At 39.7% G+C, this 25517-nt stretch overlaps 1 protein-coding gene across 1 annotated transcript in view; it reads right to left on the bottom strand.

The window, feature by feature from the left end:
• LGR5 (leucine rich repeat containing G protein-coupled receptor 5) overlaps nt 1–12375 on the bottom strand; it is a 91472-nt gene extending 79097 nt beyond the window's left edge. The window contains exon 1 of the mRNA XM_014879546.2: nt 12155–12375. Within this exon, the coding sequence (XP_014735032.2) occupies nt 12155–12375 (221 nt within the window). The remainder of the gene's footprint in view (nt 1–12154) is intronic.
• Between the last annotated feature and the right edge of the window lie 13142 nt (nt 12376–25517).

Below are 25517 nucleotides of genomic sequence, written 5' to 3'. Positions count from 1 at the left end.
TTTTTAACTAGAAGTGAAAATATACATATAGTAGTACATCATTAAAATACTAAATCAAGAATTATACGCTCTGAAGCAGCACTGCAGAATCATCTTATGATGCAAATTCAAAGTTTCTATCTCATACTCTACTGAGAAATTCCACCTCATATTTCATCTTCATCAATAATTGTGCCATAGTGTATAAAGAAAAATTTTGAACTCCCTTTGTCCTCTGTCATTCTTCCACTTGGTGCAGCCCTGTTTGTTTCGGGTCAGCTTGCACAGCCTTGGACTGTGCATTCCCAAAGTGCAGCCAGGGTCACTGCAGGAGCAACAGGCCTGCTCTAATTGCCCCTGAGGGGACTGACTTGGGCATTTGCTTGTCACTCTGCTTGAAGACTTCAGTTTGCCCAATGAGCCAGGAGCTGCTCTGAGAGTTAAACTGTGTACAGACACACCAGATGCTTGGTCCACTCCTTAAATCCATCTCCTAAAGTGTCCTATTGGTCAGCGCTGACCCAAAGCATTTCATTGTAAACAGACTCAGCAGCATAGAGGGACACTCAGTTAATGTCTAAGCCTGCTAATAAAGGTTAAATTATGAAGTCTTTTAATTTCTGATTTTTTTCTGATAGTAATACTGTTTTACAGATAAAGAAAAAACATTTATCTTTAATACTAGTATTGATATTACTAACTGAAATAATATACACATAATCCTTTGCTGGTAAGGTGTATTTATGTCTTCTGTTATCATTTTCCTGTGGTGGGACATCCATCCATTTACCAAATTCATACTGTTAAATGATGATACACAGATTTCTTATTTTCATTTGGTCATTATTGAACAACCACCTTAATACTGCTTTATAAAAACTGTGAACACAACTTAATGGAAGCTGTCCATGCTAAGAAAATCCAAACCACTAATGAATGTCATTAACAATTAATTACTATGATTGATACCTTGGTAATTATGCATTCACTAAATACTAAAAAAAAATCTATATGTGTACTCAATATATGGAGATATTTGGATAAAGAGTGAGTAATTCCCTTAGATTAGACTCATCATGTCCCAGTAGAATCCTCTACAATAAAACTAACTGTGACATACCAGGGGTTCCATCCACATAATTGTAAGGAGTTTCAGTTCTAGCTTCATTGGGGACCAAACTGGCTCATAATTAGTTTTCACAAACCCTTATCAGAAGGGATTAAACCAGCAGCACATTGAGAGCAGGCAGCATTTCCTTTTAGACTTCCCACATAGAGATACAACACTGCAAATAATACCATCCAGTAAATCTGGATATTACAAATTCCTTGTGAAATCTGATGCTCTTCCAGCACTGCTTTATGGAATGAAAGGCAGGAACATAGAGCTGCATGACTACAAGACGCTGTATCTGTGATTGATGATAAATGTAGAAAACAGACCACATCTGGATTCAGGTTTATGGGATTCTTCACAAATTGACCAGAGACAGCCATTGGAGGCAGAACAGCTGAGGCACCAATATGTACAGAAATGTGATTTTGATAACTCTATTTGGTATGACAGTTGTTTCTGTCTATAAGTAGAATGAATGTACCACAGCACTGTGTAAGCATCCTCCAAAAAAAACCTGTTGCTCTGTTCACTTAATGCTATCAGCAATGGCCGCAAAGGACTGAAAAACAAAAGAAATTATTTCTTTCCTGAAACTCCTGCAAAATCTGTACACAGCTCCCTGGCACAACACAAGTCACCTGCCAGAGTCTGCATCCTGATGTAAACAAGACAATAATGCTGATCACTCAATGGTATGCCTAAAATCTTTTTTTCAAATGAAAAAACTGACTTTTCTTTATTTCAAAAAGACAGACACTGTGCATACTAATGATACAGCAGAAGCTTTTCTGTCAAAAGTTGACACTTTAAAATGAAAGTAAGTGCTTACATCTAATTATATGACTTAATAATTTTCAAAAAGCTTCAAAATTTTAAAATTCAATTTATTTTAGCAGTACCAATTCCAACAATTAAGTTAGTTCTATTGGTATAAGCATAGCAGAAACTACATGAAGTCTTCCTTGGCATAAATCTACTAATTTACCTACAGGGAATGGCACACAGAAATCTATGTCACAAGTGGATGTCTTAGGTTGTTCAAAGAATCACTGGCAAAAGCAGGTTTAATATTAAAGTGAAAGCATGACAAAGCTCATTGGCAAGGTTCACTCTACTGCTAACTGCATGGTTAAAGCACAGAGAGAAAAATCAGACTAAAATCTAAAAATCGACAGATATTATCTCTGTGGAGGCTGAGGATGAAAAAAAGGTAAAGATTAAAAGGAGTAAGAGACACTCTTCCTCTTAGTCCCAAAGTTTAGAGTAAACTTGCCTGCCAAACTTAGTCCTAGACTTGACCAATGGCTTACACCTAAAGATTTTAACCACATTTAAATTTAGGAGCACTTAATAGCCTAATTTAAACAATTTGTCAAAAGATCCAATAGTATTTACTATAAGTGCAATAGCAACTAATTCATAGAGCTATCTTATGAATCTAACCCGCTTAAATCTATGAGAGAAACATTCACAGCACATTTGCTATAGCACAGTCACACTCACACAAACACCTACAGGAGTATGTACAAGGTACAGATCTGTGAAAAATTCCTGTTTCAGTGCAGTACTCATATCAGATGCCTTTGCATTTTCACTAGAGGTGAAGGTTTGAGCCTAAAGGAGTGGGGATATTGACTCGGTTACATGGGGGGCATTTGGCAGTGATTCTCCAAGTACAGCAAACTTGAGAGTTCACTGGCTCTGGGAGGTGTCCCATGCAGAGGGAGATTCCTGGTCACAGCCTGCTGTGAACCAGGAGAGCTCAAAGGGTCTCACTTAGGATTCCCTGGGAGCTGGCTTTAGTCACAGTAATTTTCCATCGTGGTCATAATTTAGATCGGTAACTTTCTTTGAAAGTTTGATAACAAAAATGTTGTTCTACTGGGATTGCCATTCAAGAAAGAGAAATAAGTTTCCATGACTGCTCATTTAAAAACAGGAGCTCATTAGACAGAACTAGTTCCTGGGAGAACACAGGGTTTCTGATAAAAGGACGTTAGCCCAGGTGCTGTTCATCAAGGCTGAGGGCTCACAAGCATTTCTGAGATCATAGTGCATATTCAGTAAGCATTTTTTTATTCTAAAAACATCTACCTCAAGATTTTAAGAATCTGTTTAACTATGTTCTGCACTATCTCTGGCCTTCACATAGTTAGGATGTTCCAAAGGGAACATCCTGGTCTTTCTTTTCATATCTTCTGTCTTGGCCAGAAGGAAGTTCTGGCACTTGACAGTTCACACTACTTTACATATGTGCAAGCAACAGGTATGAGACAAAGTGAAGCCTCCATATGCTGAGGAACTTACAGCCTTCCCAGATGCTGTTCTCTGATCAAGAGCTTTCACATTGTCCATTTTCAGTGCAAGGGCTAAAAAAGACCACATGAGACCTTTTTCCTGCTACCCATTACTCTTCTACAGTGCCTCACACTCAAGTTTTAGAAACACCAAGAGCAGTACTGCACATCCTTACTCTCCACCCCATCACAACTATATCTGAAGGCCTTATCTCCACTAAAGAAACAAATGTTTCTGATAAGAACGCTGCCACAGTAACGGTACACTACAAAGTCTTACTGCATACACATGGCACAAATGTGCATTGTGAATTTAGAATTCAGTTCTAGACTAGAGTGCCACTTCTTCTGAGGGTTTAAAATGTTTAAAATTGGTTGGCTGCCTGATAAGAAGTACAAGTCACTACTCCGATAGAGGCAGATTCCCAGGCAACCTGCTGTCTGTTCTCCGTGTACTTTTTGTCGCTCTGTTAACCCTCCTGCAACTGTGTGTACCCGTTGCAGGTTGCAGTCAATACAGTGAAGCTTTATGCAGGGACACTCTAGGACAGGAACGTACTGCCTGAGACCCTTGACAGGTCACAAGGTCGAACCTGCACCTCTTTTGGACTGCTTCCAAATCCTTGTCTTTGCACAGCTTCAGCACAAGTGCAGGCAATACTGCCATATTGCACTGAGCGTATGGATCCTGTATTTCCTTGTCAGCAGGTCAAATATTACTCTCAGATGCCTGCATAGACTTTGCAATAAGAATCTTATATATCACAGAGTTCAGGTCACATAGACAGCCAGGAGCAAAACTAAAAGGCAGACATACATCATTGCGAAGAGAAGAAAATTCCTTGGGATCTCCCTTATTTTACCATGTCATACTCATAATTAACACTTAATGAACTATTAATCTACAGATCTCCAGCTTTTTTCAGTCACCACCAAATTAGTCAAATTCAGATGTACGTAGTTGTCCCAGCCACCACATATATGGAACAAGACTAGAGAAAAGTTGCATGATTTACTCGAATCCATAAAATACTATATCCTGGAGCAGACCTTAAAAGTGTCTCTACCTGAATCCCAGTTATGGCTAACTGATTGTAGTCCCTGTTCCCAGAAGCAGTTTCTGCCCTTTTCTCATGCTTCCAAAATGACAGTCTCTGTGAATTACAATCTTTAAGAAACTTTGGTTTCTATGCCTTCATAAGGATGGAATCATATTTCTGGACACTGGACAACTTGGTCTCAACCTCCACTACAAACATAAATGCAGCCTCATCATGTGTGAGACCAACAGGAGAAATATTTAATTTCTGAGGCAGCCTCCACACCAAGCTGATTAAGGATCAAGCTCAAAGGCAAGTTACTCATCAAGGTGGTTCAGAACAGGTAACTTTCAATCATGGATGAGAGAGAGCTTTGTCTTATCTTACTTGCTTCCTCTGCCAGCTATGACCTTCTCCCCCCCTCAGGGTACACAGAGACTCATTCACAAACTCAGTGAATGCCAAATCAGTGCAGCTACACTTCCCTTGATGCTGACATCATCTCACATCTGTTCTTTCATTCACTTACACTAGCATTTTTATTATCACAGGATCCAGAAGACATGGTGTAACTGGCATCATAAGATTCCTACTGCTGCAGAAATGAGGGTCAGGGAAATCTTTTTTCTGTGTAATATCAGTGCTTTAACTGTTCTATCCTCAAACAAAGCAGACTGAAGTGTTAGGTAAAGAAACTAACAGGAAAAAAACCCCAACAAGTAGTAGTATCAAACACCAGCTTTACTCTTCTTCTCCTACCTACCCTTCATAAATATCAGCATCAAATTATTGTACACGTTTCATAGGAAGATCTGTATGACACAAGTACAAAAAATTCACAATCATTATGCACATTAATCCCAATCAAAAAATACTTCTGCATTACTTAAGTAATTAATGCTTAAGTCTAAGCATGGTTACTCTCGATAAAAAAAGAAAACATTTAATCAAGTGTCATCAAAAGAGGGGAGGGATTTTGTGTGGTGAGAGTTATAGTTGTTTGTGCTGCTTTAGACTGATAGATATTTTAAAAATTCGTCCAACATCTGTCTATACAGAGACATCTCCATGCACACAGTATTTTATCACCTGTACAAACCTGACTATACTCCTGAAATATAACGCAAAAGGTTTTAGCAATTTTTAATCAAAATATGTCTTTAAATCTATTTCACTCCAACTACGTAATTTAATACTGTTGTAAGATGGTGCACTCCAGATAAAACTAAATATTCACATTGGTCTAAGATTTTGAAAATTTTTGAAAAACAATGGTATTAAATGATTTATGATATACAGAATGCTTTAGGTTGTGCAATGAGAATGGTGTAGAACTGCTTAATGGAACTATTCCCCACAAATGAGCTGATACTTGGGAAAGGGATAATTGCTTTAGAATTATTAAAGGCCTTGATCAACAAACATTTGCACATGTGATTTCAGTGGAACCATTCCTGACACTAAAGTTAAGTATCTGGATAAGTATTTGCAGGACTGAAGCCAAATCATACAATTGGACCCAAACTAAGAGCCCATTTGTTACCAATAAAATCCCAGTTTGGGAGTGGCTGATTATTATAATTATCTTTGTTGGATAATACTACACTTCAGATTAATTTTTGCAGCAGTGACTAGACATGAAAATATAACTTGCCCTTTCAGGGAATGACCTCAGTGCTGTGGCCACAGCCCCTAAAACCCAAAGCTCACAGCTAAAAATTAGTAAAACGCAGCAAAATAATAAAACTGGAAGGTGATACAGAATGTACTGTCTGAGCAAAGCCGGATAAAACTGCACCAGTTTCTGGGAACTTGCATTGCAATCCCATTTCATTACTGCTTAGAGATCCAAGGATTGCTGGTAGTTGTATAATACGAGCTGGCTGGGGGTCTTCTTTATCTAAATGGCAAAGATATTCCAGGACAGTATTTCTATTTGGGTGCTGCTGCTTCTTTAATACTCTTTCTAAGGTCTCTAATTCAAAAGTTACCAGATATTGCCTGTAGACTTTCAGGAAAAAACAGTGCTAGGACTAAGTAGGGGTACCATGAGTTGATGCTCTATACAGTTGAAACAGTTCGTTATCTTTGTACACTTTTTATTTAAACCTCAATTCTGAGAGGTAGAAAAAGGTTGCACTCCTTCAACAAGTGTCAGCAACATCATTTCAGGCCCTCCTCAATCACATTTATTTCTTTTATTGTTCTCCAGGCGATAAATTTCTCACATCTGATCAGTAAAATTGTACAGGAGATTCTCAGGTTTTCCTCAGCAAACAGTACAGAGCATATAGCATATGGATTTGCCACATGAATTGCTAAATCTCTGAGGAGTAAGCATGCTTTGATCACATCTTATTTTTTTTAAAGATGTTAGGGTATTTTCTTCTAACTGAAGTCTAAAGCTGTTCTGGTATGTCAAAAACACCACATCATGTTCTGCCTTCAATCAGTTTACTTGGAGCCAAAGGAACCACACCTTATTTACCATGATTTTTACTGGGAAAAGAATCAGATCTGCTGGACAGTTCAAGTAAGGAAGTCAGGGAAAACACCATAAATTTTATTAATCATGACCATTTAAATAGCCAACAGAGAATTAAGAAAGCAGTGCAGGCAGATGAAATACTATCTTGGCCAACAAACAGAATAAAAGAAAGTGATCTGGACTACTGAAAGATTGGTAGCAATTTTAAGCGTTTGAAAGACAAATGACATTGCAGAAAAGACTGGGTTAACAAGGGAGCACTTGAGGGAAGTCTAATCTCGGCTGGCAGGCTGACTGGGAAGGTCAGCCCAGTGCACGCGTTCTCAGCTGGAGCCAGGCTCCCTCTGCCCGCCCAATTGTCCGATGCACTTGAGACACCAACCCAAGGGAAGGTGCCTTCACTCTGTCAGCGCCTTATATTCTCCCAGCTCACAGACAGATCCCTGTTCCCTGTCAATTTATGCAGTGTTTCCACAGAGCAAATGTTAAAGGAGAGAGGTAATGTGTGAGAGGCTTTTTTTTCTTTTCTGAGCAGCAAAAGGCTCTTTAGGAAGCAGTGTAAAGAGTTATTTTTAACACTGTATTCTCAAGTAAGAAGAATAATGTTTCAAAATACATTTTCAATCCAATTTTTTCTCAAAGAAACTGACTTTGACTGGACATACTATGTTTTGAAATTTAAAGCAAACCTCTTGAAAACTGCCAAACAAATGATAGGTACATAGTTTGTTCCTTCTTCAGTTTTTGTTTACCTCTAATTTATCTAAGGGTATATTTCACCTTTGCATACGTGCTATTACCACAAGCAGAGAGGAAATGCTATGTTTCCTTTTCAAAAGAGAGAGATTTAGCACTAAAGTCTAAATCCAGAATCTGGATTCATCTTCATCCTCAATCAGGACAAGATTCACATTACTAACTGAAAACACATGACAACCAGTTAATTTAAGGTCTATGAAGTTTGTAGCTTTGTAAAGAAGTACTTTCTATGAAAAGACAGACATTCTATGAAATACCTGACTCCTAAATCTTGTCAAGGGATCTGAAAGGTGTGAGAGATGTTATAAATCTCACTTCTTCAAAAGAAGATACGCTGCTGTTTAACCTCTTTGAAAAACCATGGTCATTTCCAAAATACCTCTGATGAAAACACAGACAAGACCTGAATTTGCAGTGTGAGATCAGAATGACTAAAAGGATGCAACTTTACCCCAAAGGATTGATCTTAATGATTTTGGGTGTTCCTGACACAGAAATGACTATATTTCTTGTTCAGAGGCATTGTTAATTTCTGGGAACATACTTCTTTACCTTCAAAATAGTAAGTAATCTTTTAATCCAGGTTCATTGCATATTTTTTTATTTTCATTTTTTATGTTTAGTAGCCTTAAACACTTTCAGAATGTTTTTTGACTGTGCTCTACAGGAATAGTTATCATCAAATACAATAGTATAGCAATGAATGAAGTGGAAGGTCAAAATTTATTTGAAGATTGGTAGGTTTGAAATCTTATAATATGCACTGATTTCTTCTTCATAGGTTCTACTGTAACAATATCAATGTTATCAAAGTTTTGAGAAATAATTTTTCTTAATAAATTATTTCTATGAAAAAACCTAAAACTTATATGAATCATATTTCACCAAGCATAGCACCCATATTTGCAATATACTTAAAATTAATCTTTTAAAGTAAACTATAATGTAAAAGGCAATATGCTGCAATATTTATATTTGCATTCATGCATGTCTCTGTCAATCTATGATATTAACATTTTGCAAATATTTTGCTTATCATTGACAAGTTTTGGTCACATACACAGCATAAAAATTGTTAGACAGCCCTGGCAGTCATAATAAATTTACTTTTTTGTATTGTCCAGACCCAAAACAAAGAACCTAAAATTCTACAAGTGATGTCTTCTATATTGCCATCACATGAGATTGAAAAGAAAATCTGTTTTCGTTTCTTGTCATACTAAATATTCTTAAAAAGGAGTTTCCAGATTTTACACTACTTTTAGAAGTAATTATTTAGGTAAAGTAGGACAAGCCTGTGGTTAAACAATGGAGGTAGGATTTCTTTAATGGCTGGCTTTGTTATAAACTTTACCTCTAACTTTGAGCAAGCCTTTCTCCACTTCAGTTTTCCACATCACAGCAAATGGTAACAATATTTCACTAACTCAAGGGTTTGGTTTTAGAATTAATGAGGGTCCCATGTGCAAAAGACCTGTAGATTCTGGCTTCTTCTTTCCACTGTGAACTGATAGGAAAGTGACCTGTTCTTAATTTGAAACAGAGACTCAGTGCTGCCCTTCATCAGCACATGGAATTCTCATTTACGTCAACAGGAGTTGCATTGAATACACCAAATACATTACTTAGCTCAAAAGTAAATGAAGAAAAAGGAATGGAAAGAAACTCATGGATTCTCCTTGCCTGCTCTTAAAAACTCTAACAGTTCATGGCAGCAGACACATAATCATAAATAAAAATATTTTTGATGGGAGGCAAGAATTGCTGCCTGGGATTATAAATGAGAATGGAGAAAATTATAGCAAGTCCATCTGTAGAGTACATTTAGCTCTGCTGCAAGAGCACCATCATAAAAAAATGATGGTACATGCAAAATTCAGTCACCATAATATATCATGCTCTGTAGACATTTGTCTCAAAATAAAACAAACCTTTAATGACCTCTGCATTTCAGTTTTTTTACACCATCTCCTGTGCACACCAAGAAAACAAACAAAACTTTTTCTCCTATGTGAGTGTTAAACTAAGATAAAAAGTTCAAAAATTTAGAAAAAACCCCAAAGCTTTAAAAGCTTAAACTTAATCCAAGGTAGTACTACACACTGGTTTTGGTCAGATGTATCTATGGTGCAAGAACAGATTTGACTGAAGATGATTTTTTTTTTTTCTGGAAAGAGATTAAATGTGACTAGACAATTTTAATCTCTTGCTTTGATCTGAGGTAAAAACTGTCACAGCAGAAAAAGACATTTTTGGGTTTTGGGGGAAAAAAGACCAAAAGAGAAAGGAGAATAGTCAAGAAGCAGCTGGTTGGCCATTACCAAGCTCAGGGATGCAAACATGCCTATAACAAGCAGGCATGTTTTAAAATTTGCCATTGCTTAGCCATCTACAGACAATGAGACTTGACAGTTCTTTACAGAGGGCAGGCAGGAGCTACTATTCTGCATAATTAGGCAATAATTAATCAATCCAAGGATAGTAGCCTTGTAAATTTGGAAAATGGTAAGTGTAGCTGCCTATGTGTATGAACTAGTCTTTTATATTTTATACTGCCTGCATCAGTTCTGGTCATTTAAATGTCTGCCTGTCCAAATAACATTTTTCCACTTCAGGGTGTATGTTACTGAACAACAGAGGATTTTTGACTGGAGAAAGGCATTCCTTCTGAAGGACAGAAGGATTTAAAAACAAAAGGGCAGACTAGATAACAATCCTCCCAAGAAGCTGGTTACCAGAGGCAGAAGAACTCCAGCAATGGTATTTTGACATCACCACACATATGCTCTCTTTTTCTTCATAAAACAGTCAAACAGTAGATTCTCTCATGTTTTTCTGGATTTAGCATTCCTCCAAGCAGTGAGGACTTTAGGGTCTCTACTTAACACAGGATATGTACAGCTTCAGTATGCCTTTATAGCATCACTATCTACCTTTCGGCTTATGGCTTTCCAAAGCACCAGAAAACATTGTATCTTATGTATACCCAAAATACTGACCTGCTACTTTTGGAACTAGTGGCAGACCTGGTATGTGTCTTAAGGACTGTATCTTTATTACACATAGCCAAGTTTTGCTCTACTGTAAGTGGTCCTTCAGTAATGCTGACTGCTGACTCCTGCCTCCTAACATTATCAATAACTTTGACTTTGAAATGTTTCTGATAAAATAAGCTAAAACAGCTTTTAAGAAAAATTCCAGAATAGTATTTACATACATAATATATTTTAAAAGTCTTTCAGCTGCTCACCCTCTTTATAAATGTATGCTATTTTCTTTAAATTAGGCTTTCCCCTAACTTGGATTTGGTTGGTTGCACTTAATTTCCACCTTTTCTATGTTGTCATGTTTATACTTTTCATAGAAATCCATTTCTAGCTTACTTTATTCTATTTCTTCAGATGTAAGATATGTTTTATGTCCTTTTAAGTATTGTATTAACAGAGGAGTGTGCTCAGAATGACCACTTTAGTACCCCAGACATAACGCTGTGAAAGCATCTTCACAGTAACTATAGTAGCAAGCATGTTAACAGCACGTCAAAATACGGAGACTGGACAAACTCGTTCAAAGCCAGACAGACTTTATGCTGGAGACGAAGAACAAGCAGTTCTTCGTATTAACAATCTACTGGTCATGTAACCACAAAAAACCCTATGGAACCACTAAGGAGAACACCAAAGGAACACTTAGGGCACCAGCACTTTCAACACACGACACCATGAGAGGCTAAACGGCGAACATTGACCCAAAAATAAGGAAACAAAGAAAGTTTCACCACAATTTTGGGTGAGTTTTTTGCCAATACGAGGTTTCTCCGTTCTCGCCGGCGCTGCCCCTACACGCTGTAACTCAGCGCGCCGGAGATGCAGCGCAGCCCGTGCCGGCGGGGATGCCCTGCCAGGCGGGCACTGCGAGGGGCGGGCTGCGCCGGCCCGAGCCCGGATCTGGACACAGCCACCCATGTCTGGGCACAGGCACTCCGGTCCCCGAGCGCTGCCTGTCCCCCGGGAGCCCGGATCTGGACACAGGCACCTGTGTTTGGGCACAGGCACTCCGGTCCCCGAGCGCTGCCCGCCTCTCGGGAGCGCGCTTTATTCCCTGCCTTTGCTCCACCCGAGGGGAGATCTGTTAACGATTAAATCATCAGCGGCCGCAGTTCAAAGCCCTGTCCCGGGAAGCAAAGGTGAAGATAACGTCCCGGCGGATCGCATCGAGTTTCTGCTGTTGCAATCGCCTTTAATTACCCTCCAAACGGCACATCACACAGCGATCCTCCGGGCGCCCGACCGGGCACCGCGATAGCCAGATACCTATAAACCTTTTACAACGCGCCCGCTGATTAAAAAGCGATTAGAAACTTATTTGAAGTCGGGTGTTCTCCCCGGGCACGGAGCGCCTCCTGTCAGAGCCGGGGCCGGCCCGAGCCCTCCCGCCGCCGCCAGCGCACCCTGCCCGGCCCGCCCGCACTTACAGGTAGGAGGTGAAGACGCTGAGGTTGGCGGGCACGGCGGTGAGCCCGCGGTCGGAGCAGTCGGCGCGGAGCAGCACTCCGTCCAGCTCGCAGCGGCACGGAGCCGGACAGCCCCGCGGGCGCTGCCCGCCGCCCCGCGCCCCCCGCCGCAGCCCCGGCGGGCACAGCAGCAGCAGCAGCAGCAGGAGGAGGAGGGCGCGGGCAGCGCGGGTCGTCGCCATGGGGCCCGGGGGGTACCTAGAGCCGCGGGGCGGCCGCTCTCATGCCCCGGGGCGCGGCGGGGGCGAAAGGCGGGCGCCCGTCTGGGCTCGAGGAGCTCCAGCGGCCGCCGCCGCCGCGCCGCTGTCTGTGGTAGCATCTCAGCTTACACGCTGCTTTAAAGCCCTGGAGCCGGCACCGCGCGCCCGCTGACGCCGCCCCAGCCTTGCCCGCCGCAGCGCAGCGGGCCCTGCCCGCGCCGCCGTGCGAGAGAGCGGGCGGGCGGGGGCGGCCGCGGGCCCGGCGGGCAGGCGGGAGGAGGCAGCGGGGGAACGCCGCCCTCCCTCCTGCCCTCCTCACTCCGCCTGCCTTCCCTCCGCCTGCCTTCCCTCCGCCTGCCTTCCCTCCGCCTGCCCGCCGGGCCGGCCGCGCCTCGGCGTTCGCCTCGGGCCGGCATCTCACATTCACAGAGCGGGTCAGGCTGGAGGGGACCGCAGCGGTGTTCTGAGCCGAGCACCCTGCCCCAGCAGTCATCCCAGAGCACATGGCACAGGATTGCATCCGGGCAGCTCCTGAATACCTCCAGTGAGGGAGACTCCACAACCTGCCCCAATGAGTGATCACCCGCTCAGTCAAGAAGTTCTTCCTTATAATCATCAATTATGCATCATACAATCACAGAACCGTAGAATAATCTGAGTTGGAAGGACCCATCAGGATCATCGAGGCCAAATTCTGGCCTTGCATAAGACACCCCAAGAAGCACACAGTGCATGAGAACATTGTCCAACTTCTGCCTGTTGCCTTGTGTCCTAGTGGTTGGCACCACTGAGAAAACCCTGCCTTCGATTTCTTGGTGCTCCCTCCTGCACATTGGGTATTCATACACATTTATGAGGTGCCCTCTCAGTCCTTTCTTCTCAAGGGGGAATTCCAGCTCAGGGTAGGGTTGCACATGGTGGACATTTCTAGAAGATGAGACAACAGGCAGTTGTGGAAGCAGGGGTATGGTCCTGAGGCCCTGGGGTGAGGGGTGGGTCTCTGGGGTGATGGGACAAAGGTTTGGGTGCTCTAGTGGTAGGGAGATCTAACCTCTAAGGCCTTATTTAGTTGGTTGGCAATCCCAGCTGCAGACCATGGTCCTGGTCAGTGATGGAGATCCACTCTCTTCCCTCACCACATTGTTAAGTCACAGGCTTGCCAACAGGTAACAATTTTCTAAAGGAGACTCGCTGCTGAGTCTCAAAACTGAGTTCACAGTGAGGCTGCCATTGAAAGCTCTTGAGATGTCCCTACTCAGCTTCTTGCCAGAGGTTCTCCTCAGGCAGTGCACAGACTTGCCTTTGTGCTGTGTGTCTGTGACTGAGTGAGGCAAAGGTGAGGACGGCAAGGTTTTTAAAACCTTCTTCCTCCAAATCAGTTTTCAGCATGCCAAAGTTGGCCACAAACTCCAAATTTCAGACGCTGTGAGTTTAGGAACCCAGTCCCAGCCCAATTCCTGTTTAGACTGGTAGCTAAATTGTTGGTCAGCCTACTCAGTATGTGTTGGAGAACATTAGTTAAAGATTTTCTGCTACACTCTCTTTGAATCTACAATTAAATCTGAAATGAGAGCCTAATGAAAAGGCCAGCAAAATACATGCTTTTATATTTGACCCAGTTTATAACGCCTGTTTTCACCTCTGGACCATAATCTCGTATAATCTGAGCTGCAGAATGATCTTGTATTGGAACTCAAGGGGTTTATTTGAAATAATAAAAAAGGAATCTGCTGTCTGGCTAGTTAGACAGGCCAGAATATTTTGGCCTGTGGGACTGCTTTGAAACTTTTCCCCAAGCATCACCTTGTCCTAAGATAATAACAACAGTGGTTAGAAGCATAAAGTGCCTGTGAGAAATGCCTGAAGAGAAAAATTCTCCAGGAAGAGGATTTTTTATTCTGTGTCATGATATGTGTCCAGGTGAGCGCTTTCCCCAAAAGCTCTGGCTGTCTTTTGCCCGTGTCTATAAGTTTTTATTTTTTGTAAGTGAAGTGAAAAAGTATTTATGTAACTTGAGGCTTTTATACACTTTTTTTTGTTTTGTGTGGGTTTTTTTGTTTTTGTGTGGTTTTTTTGTTTGTTTGTTTTCTTTGTTTGGTTTTTTTGTTTGGGTTTTTTTTGTTTGTTTTTGGGTTTTTGTTTTTCGTTGTTCTAGAAAGCCATTGTTTCTTCATTTTCTGTTGAGGATTTATCAGCTTGCACAAGATATCTGGAGTTAGGCATAGATTAATTAGTAGTGAGGGTTCAACTGTGAAAGTCATCCTCTGTATGTTATTTTGCATACATACATTTGTTGAGCTAGTGGCTTTCTTTTAAAATACTTAATATACGTCTTTACAATTTTGCTTAAAGATTTTTGAAAGTAAAGTAGCTTGAAGATTAAAAGCAGGATTTTGTAGGAATGGGTATGGATCATTCCTACCTGTGTACATTTAAACTAGGCTGTGCAGTTTTTTCCTTTTCATGTTTCTCACAGGTCTCTGGTTCTCCATAAAGGGAAAAAGAAAAACAAGAGCCTGTTTGGTGATGTCTCTGGGAGGTGCTGTTTCTGTTCCAAAAGGCCATTGGGACTGTAAGAATTTCTGCAGGTTCTAACATCTCACCATAATGTCCCAGTCACTTGAAGTGACATCCATGGCACAGACATCAATGGTCTTTGGGTTTCATAAGGCAATAAACAAAATCCCTCAGGGATCTCAGCAGAATGTTCTTCTTGAATCTGTCTTCCTGACACTCAGGCAAAACCCTCGATCTTTTGAATATGATATTAGATGTGATGATACTCTAGCCTAAGGTTTACCAGTATAAAAGGTGTCTTTATGAAATATTACCTACAAGTGAACAAAATTATATGTTGGGTTATATATTCTTAGCATATAAGAAGTGTAACAATTCATAGGCTAAGAATGCATAGCAAATATATATTTATATATATATTATGTATATATATAATTTAACATCATTACTTACAGCATGACAGATTTTAGACTTTATGTGAAATTTGGGTTTAAAATCTAGGACTGCAAAAAGAAAATTGTCTGTCTAAACTATTCACGCTATTTCTGTTTTGTAAACTTCAATTCAATACAATTATTTTTTAAAAGTGTGGGTAAAACATTTGACAACGTAAAATTATGCTTAATCCTGAAATGATCAGTTGTCCCAGCCAAAATGGAGTTTAAAGCAGAAGTGTAAACATATTTGCACTAGCAAAGGTAGCAGCTAGTTGAAATATTAAGGCAGGTCCAATGCAGGGCCAAAGTAAAAAGCACAGCAGCAGAGAGCACAATATTTTATAGCTGACTGTAGCATGTTTTTTCCTTTCCTGCCTATGAATGAAGGGTAGGTTCCTAGAAAGCAGTAAATACAACTGTGTTTTTAGTCTGTGGAGACAACAAAGATCCTGTGCAGGCTGGGAATTCTTTTTCTGCCTATTGAGATAAGAAATTCTTCATTGAATGTGTTGAAATCCTTACACTGAAAGGATTCAGTAGGCAAGTGTGCAGCTCTGCAGCCCTGAGGCTGTTCTGCTGGAGAACAGTACAGCAACTGCCCAGTGATCTGAGCAGAAGGATCCTTTCCTCCTTGCAGGACACCTCATTTGTCCTTTTATCCCAGCTAGCCTTGGAGAATGGTACATGCCTTATTTAGATTTATAGCTGTAGAGGCTTTTCATACATACAGCAGAAGGTTATTTGTGTGCTGTGTTCATGTGGCTCCATATTTACCTGTTGTATGTGTTCCTGTTCATTTGCATCACGTTATCTGTCCCGTTTCATGGAGGACCTTGAACTAACACAAGTATTTACATCCCTTTATTAAGCCATACAATATTCTTCAAACCAAGGCAGATGGCACTGTTTCTGTTTTACATAGTGATAAGAGCTGGTACCTGAAATGTAAGGTGGTTAGGGTAGAGTCACTTTTTGAACCAGAACAAAATACAGGATTTTTAATTGCTCTGGCTCAATTTACCACCTGGCTACAACTTTTCAGTCACAATAATATTATGGACGGTTTTATTTTACCATTATGGATTTAGTTTTTTAGATTTTCATGCTATTTAAGGCATGCTATGCCTTACTTGAAATAGTCAATTTCATATTGATTCTTTAGTTTGGCACATTGCCATCTAGCTGCACACTTCCCTCAGCTGTTCTGCAGTTGTGTGGTGGTAGGACTGAGGTGAAACATCTAACAGCTAAGATTTACTTGGATTCATCTGAAATATGCTTCAATAGTCAAGTTTCTAATTGGAAGAAGAGACAAAACTAGAAAAAAGGTATTACTGTTGCAGTTCATACAGTGACAGTTGGTTTATATGTACAGTTTTGAAGCAAAAGCTGGCATGAACATTATTTTTAGTCTGAAAATATCTGATAGTAAGGTTCACAACATTAGTGCAAAATTCAGGATTACTCAGGCACATTTTAATAGTTAGAAATTTGGGAAAGAAGCAAGGGAAAAATGTAAATATGTAGGCAGAAGATTTACTGATTTTTTTTCTGGAGGAAATGAAAGCAGGTTGTTACAGTAATTCTCTGTTTAGCAAATCAAATCTGTGTGTTAAAGTGAAAATGTGAAAATGAGACATATGAAGAGAACCTCCTATTATTTTGAGTTGGAGTGGATGTGACATCATTCAGAGAATCACAGCCAGACTGCAAAATCATTGAGTATTTCACCAACACAGAAGCTATGTGCTTTAAACTTTACTTTAAATGAATAATTTAAACTCTAACTCTTATTGATCTGTTACTTTATGCTTGTATGTTTCAGGTAAAGCCAGAAGAAGAAAGAGGAGAACATGTAAGCTAAGCCTAAAGATGCATGAAGAATGGTAGGCATTAAATGAGAAACAAGATTTTTACCAGAGCAGCTAATCTTTGAAAACAAGCAAGACCTCCCTTTTTGGCTCACTAAATCTTATTTTCTCAAGATATATCTAACTGCCCATGCAAAGTTTGTCTCACTTGTAGCCCCAGACAATCACTGGTTTCTGAATTACATAGTCTTGCATCTCTTCTTTCTCACCCCACCATTGTAATTGTTTACTACCTGTTCCTTATAATAGCAGGTGAACCAAAGATTTTGAAATGCACTGCTGTGCATTTTAGCACTGTAGTTAAGTTCAGAGAGCTCTGCATTCTGTGTTGTTTGTCAGTGGGACTTTGAGGGAGGTCTTCAAAATATTGCTGACTTAATGCAATAAAAGTTCATCACTCCCATGGAAAGTCAGTACCTCCACTTCAGTGAGGAAGTTAACTCCAATTCACAGAGGGTTGCAGGGTCGTTTTTGTTTTCCTTAAACACTTGTAAAATGTCAAACCTTTGAATATGTGTGCATGTGGAAAGGCGTGATGTATTTCTGTGCCCTGTATGTGCTGTGTTAATCTGCATTCTGCTCTGGGTGAAAGACAAGAGTACATCTACATGAATAGAGTAATTTTTCAATTTAGCAGCACCTATAGAAATTCTGTCCAATTCTTTCCTCCTTCTCCCACTGTGTCTGTGTGGCAAACACCCTGGGGTTCCTGTGGTTTTAAAGTGTATTTGCATGATATTGTATAATGAGCGATTACATTGTTTTGTAGTTGTTTGAAGGAGGTCACAATAATATTTTTTGCACTTCTCTTTCTTTTTTGTTGTGGTTATAATAGCTTTAGTAATTCTGGGATCAGCTGCTATGCAAAAGGAAGAAATGTATGGAAGAAAGAATCACGTAATTGTGACAAATTGTCAGAAGGCTTTAGATGTGGTGTAATACTGTGTTTTCCTGTAAATTCCCCTCCAGAAGGAGGGAGAGGTCTGTATTTTCATTTCTTTCTCTTTGTATTTGTCATCCTAGGTATAAGCACAGAAAAAGCAAATTTCTTTGCAGAGAAGGTAGTCAAGATTTTTTTGTTGATGGGTAAGACCAAAAGATTTCAAACATCTCTGTCCTCTTGACAGCAGAGCTTTTTCTATAATTGACTGGAACTTTGGAATAAATCAGATGGGAAATGCCTTATGGAACTCAATTTTTCAAGGAGTTTTTGAAAATTATTTGCATACTGCCCAGTCCAAAATTAATTCCCAAAGTTTTATAGTTAATCAGAACAGTTGTTGAAGTGTCCTTGTTTCTGTGACTTACGTGCTTCATCCACACTTTGTACCATGGTGATAAACTGTCAGGATACATTATCCACCTCTGCTGAGTCTCTGAAATTGATCCAGTCCCATCTGCAGTAATGTAAAATGACACAAAGGAAGGGAAGGAGCAAAATATGTATCTGTGACTTTCAACGCATCCATAAAGCCTCCACCAGTGCCTGTCAGAGACACATGAATGTTCAAGAAATGCTATTCCTTCTGCATGGCTGGCAGTCATGCAAAGCCCTTGCCGTAGGTGGAGGAAGGGAACTGGTCAAGAATTTGCATAGATGAGCCATCAGGAAATGGGGTCTCTACAGCTGCAAAGGAGCTGAAGAGAGAAGGAATCTTATGTAGGGAGACATGAAGCAAAGGGAGGAAGAATGATTGCAGCACAGATGTTTATAGGAAGATGAGAGTGAGTTGAATGGGCCCTTGTGTTTGGAAAAAAGAGAATGGGGACATGCAGAGCAAATTGGAGCTCTAGAACAGGGGAATGACAGGGAAGACAGAGGCAATGACAGGAATGACAGAGAAGCGGAGGGAAGGTGGCCACAAAAATTTGCGAGAGAAAGAGACGAGGCCTTGGTACATGCAATAAATCTAGTCAGCTGAAATACACCACTGTCAAGTTTCTATGCTCTTTCTTCTACAAACACTACCTCAATAGTGTTAATATTCTGTGAATTGCTATGTATTTGTGCTAAACTTTTTTGAAAGATGTAGAGATGTATTTCTGGACTGAATGTCAGAATCAGGGCCTTACATAACATCAACATGCTTATAACATGCCTTGCATTGCATTCTTGTTCTATTCCTTGGCAAGGGAGGTTAGCTGACTTTAGGGCAGGCACATTTATTTTGGGATGTGTTTGTCTCTGAAGCAAGCTACTTATTTGAGAGAATTTTATATTTACAGAACACCAGCACAGACCCATGACACTGACATCTTTGCAGAACAGGGAGCAGGATGTAGCTTCATTTACCTTCATCTGTCATCATTGAAGACAAAGAGGTACCTGCTCAAGGCAGCTGCTGGCTTCTGTCTTTGAGCTGGGAGAACTCTTTTCTCTGTCCATTGACATCTCCCAGGGAACCTTAGAGCCTCTTGAAGGCTATTACAGTTTCCCATGCTGGATGGTTTGAATATCCCTCCAGTTGCTGTTAGGAGAACTGAAATTTCCAAATGCCTAGTTGCTGCAGGAGTTTTGTTTTAAAAGACTGCCTGAAAAAAAATCCAAATTTATATGGAACTGGGCCATGGAAGCCAGTGTATTTATTTCTGTTAACAACTTGGGCCTCTAAGGGCTTGGCTACATTTCTTTAGCAATTAATGGAGACAGTAGGATATGAGGAGAAAATGTTTATACCACCCAAGTTTAATCTCCCAGGCATCTTTCTGAAGCAGATTAAGTGTAATAGACTCCTCCAGAAAATGGTTCAAAGCACCTGCGTTAATGATTTCATGTATTTGTGGACAGTTAAATTACTATGCAAAAGTGTCCTGGCATCGATTACTATTAGTGTTACTGCTGCAATAGATCAGAACCCTGAGAAGTTACACACAGGAAACACTGGCAAACAAGGACTAGTATGAAAAGCTCAGGATTAGTATGTTCTGTTTATGCACATTTTTTGATCTGGATTTGGCTCAATATATGAGCCCCTGAGTCTGGTGAAACAGAAGATTGAAAGTAAATCAGTACTTATCATTTTGTTCTAATGCCCCTTGGAATCTGGCAGGATCAGCAGTGGTATAGAAATATAGAATTTCTCTTGAAATTGAAAAATCATTACTTTTCACTTTGGCACCTTGGAATGAATTTCAAATGCATCAAGTCAAAAGCAATGTATTTGCATGTTTTCACTTTAATTACCATTATAAGCTTTCCTTTTCAGGAAACACATCTTCATCTATAAAAAACCCACACCCTTAATGCACTTGTTGATAATAATGATAATGAGAACAATAACAACAACAGCAACAACAACTACTACTACTAGTATTCCTCCTTCAGAATTTTAGTCAACCTTATTACAGAAAAAGTAAGAAATGTTGGGTCTGTTGGCTAATGATCTTAGGGATTATTTCTTTGGACATGGGCACTTAGCACAATTGAAATGATTTGGAAGGAGAGGAAGACTGCAGAAGGGATGTTGTGTTGCTTGTGGCCATGCAACAGAATTCAAGTGTCCTATTATTTTGCTTCAAACTTCTATCCCCCAACAGCTTCCAGCTTGATCCATTTGATCCAGAGAGCAAAATGTGTCCCTTCTATACAGGGTCAGAGGTCAAGGATAAATTGTCTGGTTATGCATTATAATGTATATATATTAACATTGTATTAAACTTTATTTAGAGCAGAAGCATATTATTTACAGGTGAATTTACAGGTGAATATAAGTGTCAAATCAGACATCATTCTTTAGTAATGCTCATTTCTGCTCAGAAGTGTTCAGAATGTGGCATTTCTATTTATTTGCACTTTTAAGATCTAGCTGCTAATTTTGACCCAAGCAGTTTTTGCTTTCTAACTTTGAAGAACTTAATTACAAATTGAGAACACTTAAAAAGAGTTTCAAAAGTTAGACTAAGTGAAGGTATTTTGAAACCCTAAATTCAGATTTACTGCACTGATTGAATTAGATTATTTATGTCATATTTTACTTTGGAGCTTTAAAGTTTAGAATTTCCTCTTGTTTTACAGTTGTCCAGCAGTATATCAGCAAAATTTTTCCCATAGCATTTTTAAAGAGAAGCTTCTTCTATGCAGTAAGAATTCTATATTTTGTATTTTTTGAGAATACGTATCTAAGGGGCAACATTAAATTTAACATTAATTTAATTTTATCATCAACTTGTTTTGATGTGTAGAAGTTTGGAGTAATGTGGTGAGACTGAGTTATTTCATCTCTTACAGCTGCTTTGAGTTGACAGATAGAAAGAAAATGTTATAACAGGTACATAGATGTTTCTCAAATACAATTTACTATTTACTGTGGTCTGTCTAAATTAGTGAAGCTTTTGTGCTAGTGCCATAACATGTGGAGTGCAAAACTATTCTTTCTATTTCTACCTCAGTACCTTGCCAGCATAACACCAAGCAAGTTTAGAATTGTGTGTAAGTGAATTGAAGTTGTTCAGAGAAAGGTCTGTAAAGGCATACCCACAGTACATGAAAAGTATGTTTACTGTTGGTTTCACACAAAGACTGTGTTACAAAAGAGGTATTTGGAAAAAAAAGAACCCAACAACTTAAAATCAAACAACACAAGCAATTAGATTTCAGTAACATATTAAAAAGATGAACTAGTTTTTGGGAAAGTCACAGGTATAGATTATAAATCTGTTTCTTTTACATTGTATGACTTCTTTTGGAATCCTCATATGGACAAACTAAGTGCACAGATTTGCTTGTAGCACTAGAGTCTAAAGCTGTGGTTGAACTGAGGAAGTTGAAGCAGTAGCTGAAGTTTGACTTTTCAAAAAGAAGAGACAGATGAAAAGGCATATGAGGCCAAGGGCTAATTAACAGATTCCAAGTATATCCACCAGCTTATCTGTGAAATTGAATGGTTTCCCATATACTTGTGTATTCATACCAATTAATTTTTAAACTGCTTATTACTAGAAGGTGTGGATTTTATTTATTGTTTTGCCAAAAGAATACACACCCAAGAGACAGATGCTTCTACCCGAATTAAAAAGTAATTTGGCTACCATCCCTTATCAAAAGTTGAGTTTATCTGTACAGAATCTATGTGCTAGATGTTGCCTTCTCTCGCTGCTCAGTGAGACAAGGGCAAGCCAAAAGCATGAGCTCCCTCTCCTGGTTGCTGCTGGAGCTCGGAGCCCTTCGCCTCCAGGCGTTCCGGGCAGTAGAATTGGGAAGACACGAGTTGCAGCTTATTTCAACCAATTATAGTTTGAGGCAAAATTATAATCAAGTGCCTATTAAAATACATTAGATATAATCTTCAGAATGCATCAGCAGTATAAGAATTGCATTTGAAATGCTCAGGCGCTCTGAAGTAACAGTAGCTTTATGGTGAAAGAGCATCAGATAGACCAGAAAAGAAAATACTACACAGAAACAAGTTTTTACTTTCCGTGATTTCAAGTACTAAAAGAGAGGAGCTAGAAGTGGAGAAGTGAGGATGCAAATTAACTAATCCTAATTCTTTTGTAAAACTCAACGGTAAACTAATACTCCCTCTCTCACTTCTTTTTAGCCACCCACAAATTCTGGGGATAATCTATCTCAAGATCCATTGATTTTTTTTAGATCTCAACTGAATAAGCCATGAGATACCTAATCTAAAGTTGGTCCTTGAGCCGGAGATTAAACAAGGTAACTTCTTGAAGTCCTTCCAGCATACATTGCTCTGTGTTTCTGTTCTAAATGTGAGAGAATGAATAAACTTTTGAAAAAGAGTTTATATAATATAGCCTTTAACCCCATGTTCATCTTGAAAGGCCTCTTAGATTCCAAGGTAGAAAATTACATTCTGCTTGTGTAAAGAGAGAAGCCTGGGTCCCCTTTCTGTGCTTTGACCCTTTAGGTACCAGCAGGCATTTGCTAGAGGAGAGGTGTGATACAGGTGCAGAGGACAAGGCTGCAGATTGGGCACCTCCCTGGGCATTAAGGAAAATGGCTGCATGTCCCCTGTACTAACTACCATCTATTAACAAAGCTGTGGGAAAACACATACAGCTCATTTCAAAAGCAATCTTGCACATCATCTCTTAGACAGAGAAGTCGGGCAGTGCTCTCTGACATGCCTCTACATTGACCAAAGGCATCACAATCTGGATGACAGGGAATGGTTTTAACACACTTCATTGTGACCAACAGTTACCACAGAGCTGCTTGACACAACTGTTCACTGCATGGGGGAGAAAGAAGATGAATGTGAACTCTCCTTACTTCTCCAAAATACTGAACAGAAGAACATAATTTGTTTGAAAGAGAAGTTTCCTGTGTCAGAGGAAAGCAAGGCAACATAGAATACACAGAGAGTGAGAAGATGGTATAGAGTAGAAGCCATTATCTAGGCATTCTTGATATTTCCCTCCAGCATAGCTTACCTCCTTCTATTAACAATGGAATTAGTTTGAAAGTCTGGTCTTTGAAGGCTAAACTTAGTCTTTCTGAATGTTTCCTTCCTTTTTCCCACTCCAGTGTCCAGTATGATTTTCTCATTTCTTTAGGCCATGGATGGATATGGAGTTTGTTTTTCACCTGATGAGTTTGAATTATATGTGAAAAAGCAGTGAGATCATCCTGACACAACAGATTCCCATCATTCTGCCATGGACGTGTCAGGTCACAGGTGTGTTTGGGCCTGTGCTGTGATTTCCATTAAGGGTGACTGTCAAAGAAAGGAAATGCTTTTACTACTAATCTTCTGGAAAACTTCCTTTACAAACATGATGCCAGAATTATTATGACATATATTTCAAGATGGGTTTTTTTGAAAGCTACTAAAACCCAGTGTACAAGGGGCAATTCTGAAGGAACCCTCTGAACTTTTTAAGAAACAGGGTGGCTAAATCTGTCACCTATTAGCAGTGATGAACCCAGCTACAAGGTAAGCAGATATGAGGAGGAAGGTTAAAAAACACCCTGATAATTCTATGATGACAGTCCTGATGAGAACACTGTATCCTCAGATAGCCTGGTCACAATACCCTTGATTTACTAGACAGTTTTTCAGAAAATATAAAAAATTGCAGTCAGAAGTGACAGAGGTAACTTGGAGAAACCTCATGAGATTATTTTTGCAAGTTTCCTCTCTATTTACCTGTAGGAACTGGCATTGCAAATGTCATTTGTAAAACTGGCTTTGAGGTCAGTGTATCTTTTACAGGTTGCTTTGTTCAGGAATGCTTGGTGAAAATGCTGAACCTACAATGTAATCCATGGGATTAGTTGTAGTACTGGCCCCTAATGGAGCCTGTCATAAGAGTGAAGACAGGTGTGCAGCTGATATCACCATTTCCAGATGCTGTTGTAACACCTGCCACAATATTTCTTAGATTCACTTTGTAGTATAATGTAAATGCACTTAAAATAATTTTATAGTTATGATAGCACATCTGTAACTTTTTTATCCTTTTGATACTTAAATTGTCATGATAGCAGTAGATAGTACACAGAAACCAGACAATACTCCTTCAGGTTTATGAACCACCTGCATCTTCAGTATTTCAGCAGTTACCCAGATGTTGCCAGGACAACAGAATATAGCTATAGTCTTCATATTTTATATATATATATATGGATTTAATAAACTGGAGAATTTTAGAACTCACTGCTGTTATGTGATTACCTCAGAAGCTTCCCATATAAGCAGCATTTATTAGATAGCTGTGCACAATTCACTTACATTTAAACCCTTAAGGCACCATTTACCACTCTATGCTCTATGCAGGCAATGCCTTGAAAGCACCCTCACCTTAGGTCTCCTCTGCCTGGCTTTGAGACACACGATGGAAAACACTGGCATTTGAAGGGTGAGGTTCAAGTTTTGGTTTTTGCCACGAAAGGAAAAAAAATCTAATAATTGAGGTTGGGATATAGTTATGAATGGTATAGCTAATAGAGCTCACACTGAGAAAAAATACAAGTTCAGGGAATAATTTCCTTCCATGGTTGTCTTAACTCTATAACTGTAGGTGCCAATCTTTCAGGCCATACTCTATTATGATAATTTTAATTTAAGTCAGTGGAAAATTTAACTCACAAGGGCTGTATTATGACACAGAATAGGGGTGTTTACATGCCTCTGTATTTCTATATTGAAATACCTGAGCTGGCTTTGAGCAGATAAATCTCTTAGGACAGATGCAAAGCTGAGCTAGCTCGTGCCATTGCCAAGTCCCACTAAACCACGTCCCTAAGTATCACATCCACAAGTTGTGCAAATTGCCAAGTGGCTGCATTAAATAGTTCTGCAGAGTAGAGATGCACTTGAAGAATCAAGGACAT

The sequence above is a fragment of the Sturnus vulgaris genome, chromosome 5 (genome assembly GCF_052056855.1).
Source record: "Sturnus vulgaris isolate bStuVul1 chromosome 5, bStuVul1.hap1, whole genome shotgun sequence".
NCBI classification, from domain to species: domain Eukaryota; kingdom Metazoa; phylum Chordata; class Aves; order Passeriformes; family Sturnidae; genus Sturnus; species Sturnus vulgaris.
Note: the sequence above shows the minus strand (reverse complement) of the source record. Positions and strands in the feature narration are given on the sequence as shown.